Source organism: Zingiber officinale, chromosome 1A, assembly GCF_018446385.1.
Source record: "Zingiber officinale cultivar Zhangliang chromosome 1A, Zo_v1.1, whole genome shotgun sequence".
NCBI lineage: Eukaryota > Viridiplantae > Streptophyta > Magnoliopsida > Zingiberales > Zingiberaceae > Zingiber > Zingiber officinale.
The window spans coordinates 10,559,907-10,578,513 of NC_055987.1; the positions used below are offsets into that span (position 1 = coordinate 10,559,907).

At 35.7% G+C, this 18,607-nt stretch overlaps 2 protein-coding genes across 3 annotated transcripts; both read right to left on the reverse strand.

Moving 5' to 3' along the window:
• Positions 1-1,031: 1,031 nt before the first annotated feature.
• Positions 1,032-11,615, reverse strand: LOC122018024 (SEC14-like protein 5). Of its 2 annotated transcripts, none has more exons than XM_042575753.1 (7): positions 11,446-11,615; positions 8,863-9,325; positions 6,399-6,541; positions 6,056-6,148; positions 5,674-5,930; positions 5,043-5,263; positions 1,032-1,492 (listed from the first exon to the last, which is right to left on the reverse strand). In XM_042575753.1, exons 2-7 carry the CDS (start codon positions 9,196-9,198, stop codon positions 1,133-1,135), a joined length of 1,410 nt encoding a protein of 469 aa, XP_042431687.1. In that variant the 5' UTR covers positions 9,199-9,325; positions 11,446-11,615; the 3' UTR covers positions 1,032-1,132. The 2 variants fall into 2 exon arrangements, with proteins under 2 accessions (XP_042431687.1, XP_042431688.1); XM_042575754.1 differs by having other exon boundaries at positions 8,863-9,333.
• A 1,007-nt stretch (positions 11,616-12,622) lies between these two features.
• On the reverse strand, positions 12,623-17,926 carry LOC122018050 (inositol-pentakisphosphate 2-kinase IPK1-like). The gene is made up of 8 exons (XM_042575755.1): positions 17,541-17,926; positions 17,225-17,329; positions 16,879-17,082; positions 16,255-16,399; positions 15,119-15,159; positions 14,932-15,042; positions 13,739-14,332; positions 12,623-13,064 (listed from the first exon to the last, which is right to left on the reverse strand). The coding sequence occupies exons 1-8, from the start codon at positions 17,556-17,558 to the stop codon at positions 12,912-12,914; spliced, it is 1,371 nt and encodes a 456-aa protein (XP_042431689.1). The 5' UTR covers positions 17,559-17,926; the 3' UTR covers positions 12,623-12,911.
• Positions 17,927-18,607: the final 681 nt, after the last annotated feature.

An 18,607-nucleotide genomic window follows, 5' to 3' on the forward strand; every position in this document is an offset into this window, starting at 1 on the left:
TCAGACTCGAATTGTCACCCTCTTTCTCTTTTGATATGTCCTTACCGTTATCTACCCGAGTTTTTATTGGAAGGATCAGCGGGACCCGTTCGGATGTGTTCGTGATGCTGCAGTTCCTAAATACCGACGGGTGACTCTAAATTCATCCGCGGTACAACAATGTGCATACGCATGACTTGAAATAGAATGACTCCGCCGTAATCGCCAACGCGTTCTCCCATTTCGGTTTTATTTGTCGAAATTCGAAAACAGATTGTTGTGATATCAACAAGATATGAGAAAATGTTTCTAGAAAGTTTATGCCTAAAAAATGAACTGTAGATTCCTCTACAACCAAAAAAATTGTTTTTCCATATATTTCGTAAAAAAATTTAAAAAAGATAACTATATCAAAAGAATAGAATTTGTATAATAATAAGGTTATTGTAACAACTTGGAAGTATAACAAACAGCGCAATTAGCTGTCTGATCGACTCTATACGAATAATTATGTCTGAAGTTTATATCCTCAAATAAGATAATTGAGGGAGTTTATCTACCGATCCAAACACAAATAGTTTGATTGCAATTTGCAACGCATTGTTTTTGGCATAATATCTTACAGTAAACTGTCTGCTAGATACTCCATAATATATAAACGAAAAAAGGAATATTGACCCAGATAGATATTATGGAAGATTCAGACTTGTACAACTACGTTTCAATCCAAAATGATCAACCACTTGGAATAGTCTTAAATTGGAGCAAACTTCTCATTTTCAACACAGCTCTGATTCCACTTTAACACGTATATCTCACTCCAATTGAAAATTCAAATTGATTAACCACTTAGATAGGGAAGATAAAATATTTATAGGTTAACAACTGTCTTAAAATTTTTAGTTTGAAGTTTGCTCTTTCTCAACAACAGGCAGCATAGATCAAGTGGCAACAGCTAAACAAATTCCCATATCCAATATACAGGAGTGCTCGCACCGATTTCTTGCAAACAAACAAAAATTCCAGCGGGCAACATAACCGGAGACAGGTGGTTCTTAAACCTCCATCTTCCTCTTAGAAAATTTAGCAATAAAAAATATTACATCAGCAGTTTGATTCTAGTATAGATGTGCAAGTACAAAGCTGCAACAGTTCATATTAGCAGTGATGCACTAGATTCAGGATCATGCATACCAGCCAGAAATGCAACTAAAACACACAGCATGAGCAAGGCTACGATTGCAGCTCTCAGAACAGAGTGGCAAGTATCACTAAAAGCAAATTCAGACAATGGGTAATCATCATCAGCTAGCTCAACTTCTAAAGTATTTGCACTACGTTGACTACTTTCAGCCATTAGCTGAGGAAACCAGCCAGAACGAACTCTCTCGCACTTTGAACAAGTGCAATCACCTCCTAGGAAAGCGGGAATGCTTTGTACGTACTCAGATAAAACCTTCTGGTATGAATCTCCCTCAATGCGTAATTTTTTTCGAGTTGCAGGCTTCAATAACTATAAAACCGAAGCAATGGAAAATAATAAATTATACGAGCATACTGTTAAAAAAATCAGAAATGAAAATTTCAAGTCAAGGAAATTGTCAAATTATTTGAAGCTGAATTACTAGTTCCTGTAATCTATCACGAGGGAACTTGCGAGCTCTTTTTTGTTGGTTGGCAGAGGATGGTTGTATACAAACACTTTATTATCGTCCCGTATAATCAAAAACCGAAGTAATACAAATGTAAGTACATTATCCATAAAACATCATCAGAATTCAAGCCACCTTGGTAGTAACCAATCCGTAATTCCTTTCAGGCAAACTTGTTTGCTGCTCATCCTTCAGGATAACCTGTTTCCTTCAAGTAACAGGTTAAGAGATTTTTTTCATTGAAACAATGAATTGACCTTTCAATATTTTAATGGTGACCAATCATTGATCGGTATGATTTAACATATCTCTTAGTAACACGATAGTTACTTATTGATTACTCTGTTGATGAGTTTAACTGAATCAACTGCTCATCCAGGATTTAGGGTTTGTTCCAGGAGAATAAATTAGCTGGATAGGAGAGATAAGACCATAGTTTTTGTCCAGAGAGTAAATTGATTTGTTCCATTATTGATCCAAATGCTTCCATTTTTCCTGTCAAAGAGAATAAAATTGCTTGAGCCCATTGCTTATATTAATGATACCACAATTTTTTTTGTTGATCCAATTTGCTTCGAGTCTTAACATATAGTCATACCTACCAAGTTAAACCCAGATAACCTCAACCCTCACCCACCTCCTTGTGAATGGCCGCTGCACTCTCCCACCAAATTTCCTTCAAATTGTGAACCTGCAAAACAACTGGCCAGTCTGGCCCTTCCCCTCTGCTCTGTCCCCTCATCCACCTTTTGGAGCCTCTGCACTTATTTCAATCAAGCAGCAGTGTGACAGGCAGCCACCATCACCAAGCAGCGAATCTTTCTCCTTACAGCAACCAGTCCAACAAGTAAAAAGAGCCAAAATCTCATTCTTCTTCCTATGAATTAGGGAGCAGCAGTCCCTTGTGCAACTTTTCCCAAGCCTCACCTCTTGAGCCATCAAGAGAGAGAAAAACAGTGGTCTTCCTCAGTGGGGATCCTCCCTATTCGTCCAGTGTTGTAACCAACACCTGCCTCCTTCCTATGAGGGCAGTAGGCAAAGACCCCCTGTTTCCCTTCACGAGCAGTGAGTGCTCCATTAACTCTGGTCCATGGAAAAGAACATCAGAGAGCCTTGTGTACCCTTTGCCTTGGTCTAGCAGTTAAACATTCAGCGTCTACCTCACGAGATCTTGGTAACTCAGTTTTTAAGATTTCATTTTTGATGCGTTTCAATTTTCTTCTTGTGTTACCTCCCCTTTATCTGTTGCTTTAACTTGTCTGGGTATCATCTAGTAACTAACATCAGACTATATGACCTTAGAGATGTGGATCCGTGATAGTTAGATGCTGTTTAATTGATCTTTGATTGAAGATCACAAGCTTATAGAGTTTTAGAATGATAACGGAGGCAACCTTTTTGGTTGATAAGAGTGATGCATACACTTTTATGATATAGCATGAGGTCCCCAATAGTTGACATAGAGGTTTAAGATAGAGTTTGACAAATCTTACAATAGACAAACATGAGATATTATGATATATCTGGAGTTACCCTTCTTATTTGTATACTTGTCTATCTTTTGTGTTTGATTACTTCTGGAGGCTCTCCTACCCATTTTACTTTACTGACACTCCTATGTTTATATTTGCCTTCAGATCAGCCAAAGGCTGATAGGGATGCTGAGTTCGGTTATTAAGCATATTATACAGGAGCAAATATACAAAAGCCCAAGTACTGACAAAAAGAAAATGAGAATGCTGGTATATAGGGTTCACTCAAACATAAGCAAATGCACCTAGGGCACCAGACCAAAGTATAATTGGGATTCTAGGTACTACCACTAAACATATATTTATTTATGTATTTCTATTTTTGAGTTTCAGTAAGATCAAAGATAGTGGATATGGAATTGGTTTAAAAGAAAATCAACACTGATAGAGAAGCAAGCATCCGTCAAACCTAGTGATATTGCATCTAATAGTCTACATCAAATTGATTATACTTTTATCAAATGCACCTAGGGCACCACAGACCATAAGTATAATTGAGCTTCTGGGTGCTACCACTAAACATATATTTATTTATATATATATATATTTTTTTTTCTAATTTTGAGTTTCAGTAAGATCAAAGATAGTGGATATGGAATTGGTTTAAAAGAAAATCAACACCGGTAGAGGAAGCAAGCATACGTCGAACCTAGTGATATTGCATCTATAGTCTACGTCAAATTGATTATTTTATCAAATGCACCTAGGGCACCAGACCATAAGTATAATAGGGATTCTGGATACTACCACTAAACATATATTTAATTATTTTTTTCTATTTTTGAGTTTCAGTAAGATCAAAGATAGTGGATATGGAATTGGTTTAAAAGAAAATCAACACAGATAGAGAAGCAAGCAAATGTCAAACCTAATGATATTGCATCTAATCGTCTACATCAAATTGATTTGACTTTTATCATGCCATGTGAAATATTTGACTATTAAAAGAAAAAAAGGCAGCCTGGTGCATAGGGCTGTAAATGAACCAAGCGTTCGTGAACAAACTTAGTGTTCGGATTGATAAGAGCTTGTTTATGTTCGTTCAATATACATAAGATAAATTAAACAAACAAGCTTGAACAGCTCGTTAAGCTAAACAAACAAGATTGAATACATATGTGTTCAGCTCGTTAACGTTTGTGAACAACATTCGTGAACAATGTTCATGAACAACGTTCATGAACAATGTTCACGAACCGTATTCATTAATAAAACTCTTTTCAATATGCTAAATAAATAATAAAATAAAATAAAATAAATAAATAAATTTAAATTATCAAGCTCAATAATCAATCAAACAACTAAAAGTTTCAAACAATCAAACAAATTGAGAGTTTGATAACATCTAAACGAACCAAGCTCGAACCAAGCTCAAGCCAAGCTTGAATTGAGAGCTTGATAACATCTAAATGAACCAAGCTCAAGCCAAGCTTCAAACAAGCTCAAGCTTATAAAAAATAAATCAAGTCAAGCTTGACCTCTCGTTTCAAAAGCTTGGTTCATTTTAAGCTCGGCTCGGCCCAACTCAGTTACCTTATCAAACAAGCTTGAACACCCCAAAGCTCAGCTTGGCTCGGCTTGTTTACAACCCTACTGGTGCATGAAGCTCCTGCTAATACAGGGCCCGAGGGAAAGGTCTGCTTTACAAGAGGCTATTTTTGACACTTGAACCCGTGACCTCTAGGTCACACGGCAACAACTTTACCGTTGCGCCAAAGCTCCCTTTCCTGAAATATTTGACTATTAGAGTCAAGAAATTAGTTATATCTACTAAAAATGACAATTAATTATTTTGGCATTGGCATTCAGGAAACCTAATAAGAAATATTGATCTGTAGAGATACAGACAAAAAGACCTGAAAAGAAGGCCAAAACTTACTTGAATAATTGTCTGAGCAAGAACTCGAACAACTGGAGGAAGACGTATCACAAATAAAGATCCAAGTCTGTTGGGATAGTGATCTTGTACAAGATTTGAGCAGTATCTCATCAATTGCATAGGGAATTTGAATGGAGAGATTCCTTCACAGTCCATTATGACAGTAATATAACCATCTCCATCCTTGATCAAACGCAGGACCCCATGTTCTATTTGAGAAACTGCAGAATACCCAAATGAAACCACAAGATAACATAGAGTGAGCCAAAAACCTTTACTGCTAAAGATATAACGATTACAAAAATAAACAGCAAATTTTATAGGATAACATCAAACTTAAGGAAGAGGATTTTTGACATAACTAAGTTTTTCTAATAACAATTAACCTAAAATTTCAAATAATTGAGTCTTTCCTAACCAGGTTTGTTGCACTTGTGATATGAATTTTATGCATTATTCCACATCCATGCGGATTACAGACACAAAAATTGTTTGTTCAATCTGTCCTATTACATAACAGAAAACCTAGATAACAATAAATATATAATTAACAAAATCAGATAATGCAACAAAGAAAGAAATGCAGGATACTTATTACTAGAAAAATAAAAAGAGAGAAATAGATCCATACCCACAGCTTGAGCAAATTGTGGCCTTTCATGAGGCCTTAAACTAGAACATGCAAGTCCAAGACGAATGATAAGGCAAGGACGAAGCATCACATCAAGTTCATGCCAAAAGACCAAATGTGACCACATTTCCAGTTCTTGACAAGAAAGAATATGATAAGTTTCCCTCCAACGAATTGTTTTCTTGAGTGAAGAAAGCAAGCAACACATGTCACCATTTGCTGCATCATAAAACCTTTGAAGCTCATCCATGTTCATCCTATACAATTTATCCATTTACAATAATTAGTGCTTTCATAAAATTGCTGCATGTATGAAATATACACTTCTGTGAAATAGGTTTAACATAAAATAAGGGAAAAAACTGATGATAAAAAAAATCACCTTTCAGGTAAAGTAATCTGCTTCTTTTCTAGCTCTTCAATGACTTGATGAATCCAATTTCTTGGGTCTTCCTTGATGGATTCACTGCTAATACTATGGAGAATTGTTTTGGCATGTCAAGAGTCTAAATACTCATAGATCAAGCAAAAATAAAATGTTGATCTTTATGATTATATTAGATTAATTGCAAATTTCCATATTGCATTCTTATCTTAATGGGGAAAAATGTTCCAGCACGTCAGAAAAGGCTTCCAAATTAATCACAGTAGAGAATTCTTAAAGTAATGATCTTAAGGACTATGAAGTAGTAAGATAAATAAATATGCATCTTCAGAATGCTCACCTGACATCAGACTCTAATGATATTCTAGGTAAGTCAGGATTTGGTGGAGGATCATCCCCAGTAGGAAGTGCATTCAAATAACCTTCATAATGATCAGAAAAGGTTGTCGCAATTGACAGAACTAATAGTGGTTTTGATATTTTCTGCCAATTTGAATATGCAAAAGCAATAAGCATATCAACGATCAGTGTGTTTTACACAAATACAAGCATAGTGCAAACAACAAGCAACACCAAAAATTGAATGTTAAAAAACACCTGGAAAATTACCAGACTACAGAATAAACCTGACCCAAAGTTCATATTAAGCTTCCAATGTTTCATAGATATCCACTTCAAAATAGTGTTGTTTTGAGGAAAATGACTTCTCCATTTGAATGTAGAAAACCAATTATCCAGCCAAAAGGCATCATTCTTACTCAATATATATTATTTTAAATTAAGGCATCTTCATGAACATCTTTTAAATTAAAAATGTGAAGAAGTCGTAAAAATGCCCCTCAATTTTCAGAAATTGAAAGAGGGTGCATCTAAACCTTTCTAGAAAAGTTCCATGAAAAAAAACATATATCAACTTTCCCCTTACAACCATGTTTAGTTAAAATACGACATTCACAATGATGTTTTGATTAGTCATTGTTCATGTACCCATATTTCAAACAAAACAGTGTAGATGAAATATGTTTAGCACATTATACCATTGTGTGGATGAAATCCAAACATTTTTTTATTTTCATATAGCCGTAACAGTGAGTTTGCTTAAAAGAGGGTCTTATTGGTGTTTCCAATAAAGATAGGGATCAACTAAAGCATTTCCAATAAATATAGAGTTACATCATGGATTAGCTATAAGTCTTTATCTTTTTATACTAATCGACAAACTCACTCGACACATTCAAAACACTGTACCGTAGTGCATATTGTTTGCAAATGATATTATTTTGGTAGATGAGATATGTGAATGAGTAAATGTTAAACTAAAAGTTTGGTAGGAAACGTGAAAGGTTTTAGGTTTAGTAGAGTAAATACATAATATATGAAATTTAAGTTTAGAAATATTAGATGTCATGAGATAATTGTTAAGATCTGAGATGATGAATTGTCTGGAATGGAAAGCTATAAGTATTTGGAATTATTTTTACAAAATGATGGAGGGATTGAGAGAGATTTCTTATATAGAATACAACAGGATGGTTGAAATGGAGGAAGGTATCGGGTGTTTTATGTGATTGTAAAGTACCTTTAAAACTTAAAGGGAAATTCTACAAAATGACAATCAGACCTACTATGTTATATGATGCTAAATGTTGGGCTATGACTCGAGTACATGAGCAGAAGATGAGAGTTACAGAGATGAGGATGTTAAGATGGATGTGTGGACATACGAGGATGAACAAAATAAGAAATGAGAGTATTAGAGAAAGTCGAAGTTACATCTAATGAGGGAAAACTCCGAGAGACATGTTTAAGATGGTACGGACATGTATGGCCAATAAATGCTCCGTTTAGGAGATGTGAAACTATAGCACATGCGCACATCAAACGAGGAAGATAAAAAAATTTGATTACCAACAATAAAATAAGATAAAATTTATTTAAGTATAAATGATGATATAGTAAGAGATAAAGTCCAATGGTGTAGCAGGATCTATATAGCAGACCCCACCTAGTGGGATAACGCTTGTTGTTGTTGTAGTAGTAGGGTCTTATCAGTGTGTTTAATAATAGGGAACTTTATAGGGCTTTTGCCCATTAAGATTTAAATAATTTATGTTATCAGTTTCATATGCCAATGATCACAACATATGATATAATAAATAATAATAATTAAAATATCTTATGTGAAAACTAATAATATTTATGAGAAGGATTTAAACAATTTTATTGATAATAATTATAAAAAATAAATATTTTATACTAAAAATAATAGTTAATAATAAGTATAAAGCAACCATAATAAAAGAGAAATAATTATAATATAATAAATTGGTAACAAATATATCAACAATAATACATTTAAATAATAAATAATAGTAGTTTTATCAAGGATAATAACAAGGTAAGGTTCACTGAGCTAACCGACAACAATCAAATGATAATATATATTTCATAAACTATAATAAAGAAATATTATATTATTAAAATAATTTATACAATAAAAGATTACAATGAAAACAATGAGTGACAAGAGACAAACTAAAAATATAATTTGACCTGTGCGTTTAGTTCATTCCTTTTAATATTACCAATATATATTTTAATTTATGCCAAAGAATACAGAAAAAATAAGTACTTTCTTGAAAATATTTTCCTAGTATTTTATGTGAAACAAACAAAGCCTAGACTACAGAATCTGTAAAATGTTCTTCTCTGTGCCAATGTAGCTAAGGAGCAGTATCCTTTTCAGATTAAAAAAAAAAAACAGAGAATCCAGCTTAATGCTCTATGCTAAAATATTAACCAACCTGGACACCTTCAACCATCATCCCAAATGGCTTCCATCGACTGATCCATTTGATTGGAGGAAAGCAAAGTATTTGCAGTGATTGAATAGTCTTCCATATAAACGAACACCTTGCTTTAGCGAACCTACGTACTGCCTCTAATGCAGCAACTTTCAATATGAAAATTGCTACCTTAGCTGTTGGTCCGCTTCGCTGACTAAAAGAGTTGTAAGGCACCATATGCTTGAAAGCCTTTGGTAAAATGCTGCCTGGAGTAGACGGAAGTGGAGTTTTTCTATGCATACTTTTGGAAGAAAGGCTGTTTGCTGATTGGGAATTCTTACTTGAATCAGACATGGTAGACTAAAAGTATAATATAGAATGAGAATCAGTAGACAGATGATTCTCCCATTTGGGCTTCAGCGGGTTGCTACCCGGAGTTGATTAATAGGAATACCATATTATCACATCTCCCCCTGTCCCCCTGTTAAACTAAACAAACAATTCATTTCTCCATACCAAATAGTTCAAGGTTAAAAAAATAAATATGAAAGTCAACCTGCAGGAACCAAAATCTAAAAAACACTAAGTGTATACTTACATATGCTAGATCAATGAATTTGAATATAAGCATACAATCATCAGAAATTAAAGAAAAATTATAACTATATATGGTATGTCTATGCATTTTTTAATCCAACTAAAGAAATAGATACAAATACAAAAGCTTATATATCCTCACTATCATAAATGACAATTGAAGTAATAAGTATTCTAATTTCCATAAAAGTGGCATTTGTCATATCTCTCTATAGCTTTCTTAGTTTACATCTACCTTGTAATGTCAATCTAATTTGTATAACTATCAGTCAATAAAAATATAGTAAATGTAATAGATTCAGTCAACCACGCCAATAAAATCTTATGGAACCACAACACGATCCAATTGTTGCATGTGAGCTTGCATTGTGGTTAGTGATATTTGATCCATGCAATTACATGGTCGATTACATGGTGGTGGGAGAGGAAGGCCCGAGAGTTGCTAGGATAGACGCATATCTCTATCACTTGATTCATTGGCATATTGGTACAGACGCTATATCCCAACATGGAGGAGAGACTCTTCTCTCTATCACTTGATTCATTGGCATATTGACATAGACCCCGTATCCCAACATGAGAGATCAAAGAAGTTATTTTTATTCTTGCATAATTGCATCACTACCATATCTGTCATATTTACCACATGCCATCCCAACTTTTTTTGTCATTTCTCCACTCACACCACAGCCCTCTCTATTTCTTGCAGCTGATTTATCGACAACCCTATTCATTTTTGTCCTTTCATAGCTAGGCTGGGCAAAAAAATCAACATGCCAAACTTAATGCACAATTGAATAGCCAATTTAGAAATCACATCCAAGTCTGGACTTGAGTGAAGCCTGAATGTGTACATGTGCCCTTTCAACCTCTCTCTGCCCTATGTTTCTTCACTATGGCAAGGCAACATGCTTCTAACCTCACACTTCCATATTTCCAATCTACATCAAGTTGTATCAGAGCACTAAATCATGTTTGGTTAGGGTCAGGGGGAATGGATTCATTAGCCCATGACTGAGTCTAAATTTTGATTGTCAAGTGCCAGCATTGGGTATTATTGAGTGGAAGGGATGAAATTAAATGGCAGGCAAAGCCTATTAATAGAATGGCCAGCCACTTGGATGTGAATAATCACCACACATAGACAGTGTCTAGCAATGGAACACAAACATGCTGAAGGATGTGCAGGGTCAAAACCAACAATAGAGCCACCGCTGAACGTTTGACAAGCTGCGATATTATTTATTGGATTTAAAGCACCGCTATCCAAAAACATTAGTCATCTAGACGAGCAAGACCCCAAAATATAGTCACCCTTGAACTCCCAAACTTTTGCGTAGTGGGAACAAATGCAACATAGAAGAAAACCAAGTGCCACGTAATAAACTGCTGGAGAAACAAAGAAAAACTAAATCCATTACTTTTCTTCTGAAACAGAGGAGAAAAATGAACGCGTGAGAATGTAGGAGGAACAATTGAACGGGTGGACTTTGGAATCTAGGCCACAAGTAAATCCAACGAAATCTAACTTCCACTGGCGCAAAGTTACTCATGAAACTCGTACATTATTAAGAAACCCCACCAACAGATCCAACCAAACCGGAATCACCGAGCCAGAAGTCTATCAAATCGATTTAGGGAAAGCCTTCCTGCAAGGCCTTCCGGGAAATGGCCATATCAAAGAATACAGCAAATCGATATCGACTCCACATGAAACGATGAGAACCTTTACCGCTGTCCCTGATCAGAAGAAGCTTGATGACGTAATCGTGGTCAACCAGAGCCCTAACAGGTGGAGCAGTCACCGCGGCAATCACGTTTAATGCCTCACAGATGATAAGAAAAGAAGACCGATCAATCCCGGGCAACAACTAAGAAAGTAAGAATCCATTGAACTGCGATACAGGCCAGATCCAACCAAGCTACCGATGGAAACAGAGGAAAAATCCCCACCGATCAAGACGAACCCAAATAGCAGAAAAGGAAAACGAAGAAAAAGCTTACATGATTCCTCGATTTGTAACAGACGGCCAAGCAGAAGGCTTCAAGATCTCGACGAGAACAGGCGCTCTCTCTTTCGCACCCTGGCCGTGAAGGGGACTTGCGATTGGAAGACGACGATTTCGGGAAGAAGCATAAAGCCACCAACTCGAACTATATATATATATGTTCGATTCCAATCCATTAGACTGCAATGTACCCGAGTTTTTATTAGAAGGATCAGCGGGACCGTCCGCATGTGTCCGCGATGTCTCAGTTTGTGTATACAAATGGGTGACTCGAAATACATCTGCAATACAGCAAGTTATGTACACGCGTGAGCGACTCGTAATGCATCAGTCAGACAGCAGTTTGTGTACACGCACGAGATATAGCACAATTCCACCGCAATTATTCCAAGGTAATTAACTAAGTCTTTGAATTTGATTAATTTAAATATTATTGAACTTTTTAAAATTTTTATATTTTTAAATGTATTTAATTAGTTGATGAGTATAATATTATAAATATTCGTCTATTTAAAAAAATATTCATAATTTTAATATTTATTTATTAATAGATATGATTCACAGATCTAAATGCATATCTATTTAAATTTAATTAATTAAATAATTTTCTTCCCTAGCTTCATTGATTAGCCAACCGCTATTCTCCTTGTTTGTTTACCATTTATCAGTGGAAACAAGAATAAGAATGACAGTGGATCAAAACAGATTTTTAATATTAGTAGATTTTAAGAAAAAAAAATCTAGTCCATCTGTATCCTCCTCTGTTTAAATCAAATATTAGATCTTTCATCAAATTTGAAGGAAATTATCATCCTGAACATGAATATGTTTTCTAGAAAAATTATGCCTACAAATTCAACTATTAATAATGTTAACTTATCATGACAGGTAATAGAGAAATACAGGGGAAATAAAAATTCAGTCTTAATTGGCTCTTGAAAAACTCGTGAAAAAATTCGTCGACAACATTATGATTGCCACACTCAAAAAGGAAAAAGGTTTTTCCAAGTATATTTTTTAGAAAGGTAATTATATCAAAATAATAGAATTTGTATCCTGATAAGGTTACCATAACAACTTGGAAGTGTAACAAACAGCCCAATCTATATCATACTAAAAATGCTTACTCGGAAGATTTAAACGAACAAACTGTTCCAGCTTTAACAAAACAATAATGAAAAAGGAATATTGATTGACCCAGAAACATATTATGAAGGATTTACAACAACTAAAACCGTCTTCAATTAGACCAGGAAGAAAAATCTACATCATACTCTTTATTTGATACGGTAGTAAAGATCCTGCAAATATTTGTCTACTAGATACGACAATTTTCAGTGTCAGAAGTTTTTTTTTTTAATAAGAGCCAACGGCAGTGTGCTCAGTTTATGTACAAAAGATTTTCCATTATTAGCATTTTATTCAAGATCTGGAACTCCAAATTTCAAGCTGTGGAAAGATTCAATGCTTTGCAGTTGGAGCTCCATTTCCGGAGCAGCAAACTTTACCTTGAATCTCCTGATTCATTTTGTAAAAGTTCACTATCTTCTGGTCTAATTGGTAGTAATAAATCATCTTCTTTAGAGGTTTCAAATCCAAGTCAATATAGTAAGCCTGCAGCCACGCATAACACGTTAGATACAAAAAGCATCCAATTTACTGTGGGATTGAAGGCTACATTACTAGTGTCAATTATCAAAGTAATTCTGCCACAGGATGATTGAGAAAAAATTTATCATGCAATTACAGCACAATTAGTTATAGCATCACCCATCCAATTCCATTGCAGCGAATATGATATTAAAAACAAAAAAAAAACATAAAACACCAAAAAAAATGGATCAGGGAAACAGAACAATTTAGTAAACAAGAATCGATTGACTGTGTGATGTTCAGCGATATCAGGCTATATTTAGAAATGTGATATTGCTCTTCCTAACAAATCTCCTCTTCCTCAATCTTCTTCCTCTCTGTTCCTCTAGGTGCGTAACCATGGGATACAGGGCTTTTGGGCTGCCCGCCACAAGTGTTTCGCAATTTATCCCGACGACCAGTGGAAAATTTCCGTGGGGCTAGATCAGTCGCCCCCAGTTTAGTGTTATCTGATTCAACATTTTTTTTCCTTCTCTGTTACTCAATTTGTAATTCTCCTAATCCTCTCTATAACTATGCCTCTTGTTCTCCACCGCTATCTAAAACTTGAGATGATGATCTAGTAATCTAGGACACAGGAGAATATATAATTAGCCATGCATTTCTTAACAGCGCTAATAAAAAATGTTAAGTACCTTGTAATCATAGCTTTGATTTATTGATTTGGAAAAAACAGTATCATGATTAGAGGCACTGTGTCCATCTTCTGAAGGCCTAAAGCTGATCATCAGGCTACAATCTTTAGCAGTAGCAGCTATAAGATAGTCCCCAACAATTTTCAGGCTTTTCTCCAATGGTAGAGAATGCAAGGATGAATATTTATGCAAAACCTCTGCCTTGCTCAAATTTTTGCAGACCGAACAAGGCTGAGAAATAATATTGTAATATAGATGAATTGCCCCTTCTATGTCAAGAATATCCATCTTTTGAGTTGCAAGAAGTCTATGTAAAATCTCAGACCTTAGTAGTATCTCTGCTGTTAACTCTAGCAAGCTAACTAACTGTAAGCCACTGGCAGCAATCAGATCTGCAATTGCATTTTCTGTTTTAGGAGACAGTACAGAATTATTATCTGCGCCACCCCCTAATCCTCCATAGATGAGAGAGCCATTCATAAATATACGGAAATTGTTCTGAGGAGATGTAAACAAAGCAGTAATGGCGAGTAGCATTCTATCCCTTGTTCCAGAGAACAGATCAAGTGGATCATATCCACTTACTTGAGAGACCTGCAAAGCAAAGAATTATGAACAGAAATGTACCACCCAAAAATCCAGGCAAATTTGGATGTGGAAAGAAACAATCAATAGCTACCAATCTGAATAACAATGGCATCCATGTACATGTTATCGATGAGAGATATTGTGAAATTAAATGGGAAAATCTCTACAAGCGAGAGATAGTTATTGATATCCACTTACAATTTTCTTTGAATTTATTGAAAGTCAAAATTGCTTAGTTGTAAAAAAAAAGTGGCAACAAAGTGATTCGCTTGCCCCCAGTGCCCCCCGCTAGCCCGCCCCAGGACCAATATGAAGGAGGTAATCATGATAACTGAGGAGGTAGGTGGATGGGGGGTGAGTTATACAGGGTGCAAGGAATTATACCCTCCGACCCTGCGGTTCGACCCCTCGATCTCAAGTGGCAAACCATCACCCAGCTACCACCTAAGCTGAGCCAGTGGGGGGCCTTAGCTGTAAAAAACAAGATATTGTTGAGTCTGGTTTTGATTGGTCTTCTACAGTTCTACCAACATATTTGCCAAAACGATGAGTAACTGGCATAAATAGCATCACAGGATGAATGATAAGCCTTCACAAATATGTACCTCTCCTTGATGAAGTTTTAGGAACTGATGCATTTTAAATCTTGTTACATGCTTCTTAATAGAATTTGCTTCTGCAATGTATTCAGAAGATGGTAGGAAACCGCATTTTGGCTGAGAATCCAGAAATCATGTTGTGAAAGAAGGTTAAGAAATGAAATAAAAAGGAGATCTGATAAAAGTTAAGCACCTTTATTTCTACTGCAAAGCAGAAGTCAGATTTAGGAGCACCTGAAATTGTGCTGACAATGTCAAGATCAACAATGCAATTCAGTATAAAGCATATGTATAAAAGAATTAACATGTTTTCATATATATAACGATGCAAGAAACGAAGCTTCTATATATAAACATGCAATGAGTAGGAATATATAAAAAAAGAAATACAATAGAACAAAAGCAAATTAAAGAATGATGAACAAGAAAAAAGTACCAAAATTTTGAAAAAATGAAGATATATATTCAAGGCTAAATGTGATGTTATTGAACAGCCATTCAAGTATGCATTTTCTAAGAAACCTCTTTCAAAGAAAGAGTTAACATACTATTGCCTGAAATCTAAAAATATTTTAAAAAATTCTTCAAGCCGGCTAATCTAAAGGGCATCCCGTGCACGAATCTCCCCCAATGTAGGGTCTCAGGGAAGTATCAGACCACATTAGGTCTATTGTACAGAGTCTTATCCCGCATTGCAAGAGGATGTTTCCATGACTCGAATCCGTGACCTCTGGGTCACACGGCAGACTCCCCTTAAAGCTGACTAATCTAAAGAATTAAAGAAAATCCTAAAATAAGTTTGGAAGTTAGACCGTAGAAAAAAATAAGAAAAATTTTAGTTAGTAGTGACATCCCCAACCAGGATCTAATGAAACCAATCTGATTTTTTCATTTTAAAATATAAAAAGTTCCAAAAGAAACTTTGCTGAAGTTTCAACCACCATGACTGGTTAGTCTCAGATTATCTAGGTGTCAACATAAACTTAGCAACACATAAAATTTGGTTCTTTTATTGACCATTGTTTTCCAACAATAGCATGTCCTAGTTCATTTTCTAGAACAAGTTGATAAAACAAACAAGAAACAAAACATAACCAACTGACCGTGTAGGAGAAAAATAGTTCTAATTTCAGCATGCCATTTGAACAATATGCTTAAAATGTACTTTTCTCCAATTGTCCACACATTTCCATTTACTTACAATGGATTACCTTTAACACAATCTTGAAAAAGCTGTTGTTGTCACTATATCATGGTTTTAAGTGGATATTTTTTAGTGAAAATTTGCATTAAACTTCCTTTTATAGAGACATAGGAATTAGCACTCACCACTGATAATTGAATGATCAGAAATTAGAAGTGCAGATCCACACAGGTTATCAATATTAGAGGCAGCAACACGCCATGTAGGACGCTGACTGTTAATATTCATCTCCACGGCCTCCAAGAATTCCTTAGAAACAGGGATTGGAATCTGTGTATCGGAAGAAAACCGAATAGTAAAAGAATGTGAGATAACTATAGTTTACCAATTTTGCAATTGAAAAAAGAAATAATGAGTAAACTCAGAAAGACTGTTTAACTACAACTTGCAGAAAGCATTAACTGAACTGGCTCCTATAGTTGGTGCACATATGTACAAGACAACATGTTTGAGGTCCCTTGATAACCTCAATGCCCAACTCTTAGTTTTCAGTAAACAGTATGAGAATAAGGTAAATACCAGAGCCGAATTCACCATTTCATATATTCTATGCCACTATGGGATTTCACCAAAATGAATCGCATTGCCATGCAAGACACAATAATTAAATGACATGGAACTGGAAAAGGCAAGCCTGTAACGTTTAGGGTTTAACTTTAATAGACAACAGGCAATGACGAAAACTTCATCAACCAGAGATAACCACTGGATACAAAAAGATAATGAAATGGCTTTTTAAAGTAGTGTACCCCTGGATCTATATGCTTGGAATCCAAATAATTAGTCATGACACATTGGACAAAGGCTCTGGCAGCAGCTTCTTTCGAAGTGGACTTGACAAGTTCATCAACACCTCCCCATATTAGTCTCTCCTCATCAGATAGGACTAAGCATCCATTTTCAGAAAGGTTAATCTGCCTTGCACTTTTCTGGATACGCAATACCTTTCCTACCTGTTTAACAAAGATATGAAATTCATAACCTAACAAGCAGGCCCGTGAAATTAATTAAGCATGAATAATATGGCCAAAATACTACAAAACCAGCAATATGAAAGAAAGTTAATTATCAAGAACGGATTAGTATAAGTATTACCAAAGAAGGAGAAGAACCAGAATAGCCCAGGACCAGATTGGCAGCTCCTTCTCCTTTGTAGAACCAATCCTTCGCATCACTTTCTCTTAAGATAGCATGTTCTTCCTGCATCGGAAAAATCAGTGAAGAAGGTACCCCAAACGCCCAACATTAAGCTTTATAATCATAAACGGTAAGCAAAATAAATGGAAGGTAACGAATTTCAAGCTTGACGACAATTTGACCGAGAAAAAAAGAAGAAAATGAAAACCAAAATGGCATATTTAACACTTCAGACTTTCTGGGGCATGGATCTGCTGACTTTGTTCATTTTTACCTGCCGGTGATGGCTCATAGCGCAACCAATCGACCTATCAGCGTTGGAGCTCGAGCTGAGAACAAGCGAAGGAACCAGGCAGAGGAGCAAATAGATGCTTTGGGCGGGCGAGACGCATTCCCTGTAGCACAACAGCTAACGCGCCGCGGCGGCGGCGGCGGAGGCAGCCGCGGCGTAGCAAGAGGAGGAGAAGATGATAAGGATCAAAAGAGAAGAGAATGAAAGAATAAAGAGAACCGAATAGATACTCCAATTTGAAGGATTAGGGTACGAGAGAGAAGAGGAATCGATGCACTTCGCCGATCGAATCTTCCATTCGCCGAAGCACAAATTAAAAAGCAGAAACACTTGTAAGAAAGGGAGGACGGCGGAGTCGGCCTGTAGTTTAATCCACTCCGCCACATAATTTACTCAAATCAAATTAAAAGAATTTGATTTCTAAAAACAATCAACTCGACTTAGCATAAATTTTGATGTCGAATATCAACATATTTAATTTATAATAGAAGTATAAAGAAATTCTGCATATAAAGTATACAGGGATAGGTAGATGGTGTAGAAATAGGGGTATAATGGAATTTAATCGAATCAAATTAAATCGAATAGAGTCAAATAGGAACAGACTCGAACTCGAGCTTGGTTCATTTTACCTAAGCTCGAGCTTAGCTCGAGTTTAATTCGAACTTTAATTCTTAAACTCGAGCTTGACTCATAAAGAAATAAAATAGTTCGTAAACAGCTAAAGCTCAAATCGAAAATAGCTCGTTTAAAAGTCAAACGAGGTTAATTTGAACTCGGCTCGATTATATATATCTATATATCTCTAAATTGAGTCAGATGGGGTATCGGTGGCGATGGCGAGTACGTTGATGAAGAGAGGGATCCAGGGCCCGGGGGAGAGGATCGTTGACAGTATCCATGACCCTGCAAGCACCATAAACCAAGCACCCGAAAGTGTTAGAGCAAGAACTAAGTAAGAGGTCTCTGGCACTGGCTCTCCAACGCTCAAGTCAGAAGAGAAGCCGAGTAGAAAAATGGAGAGATAAACAGTAAACTCTTGCACGTAA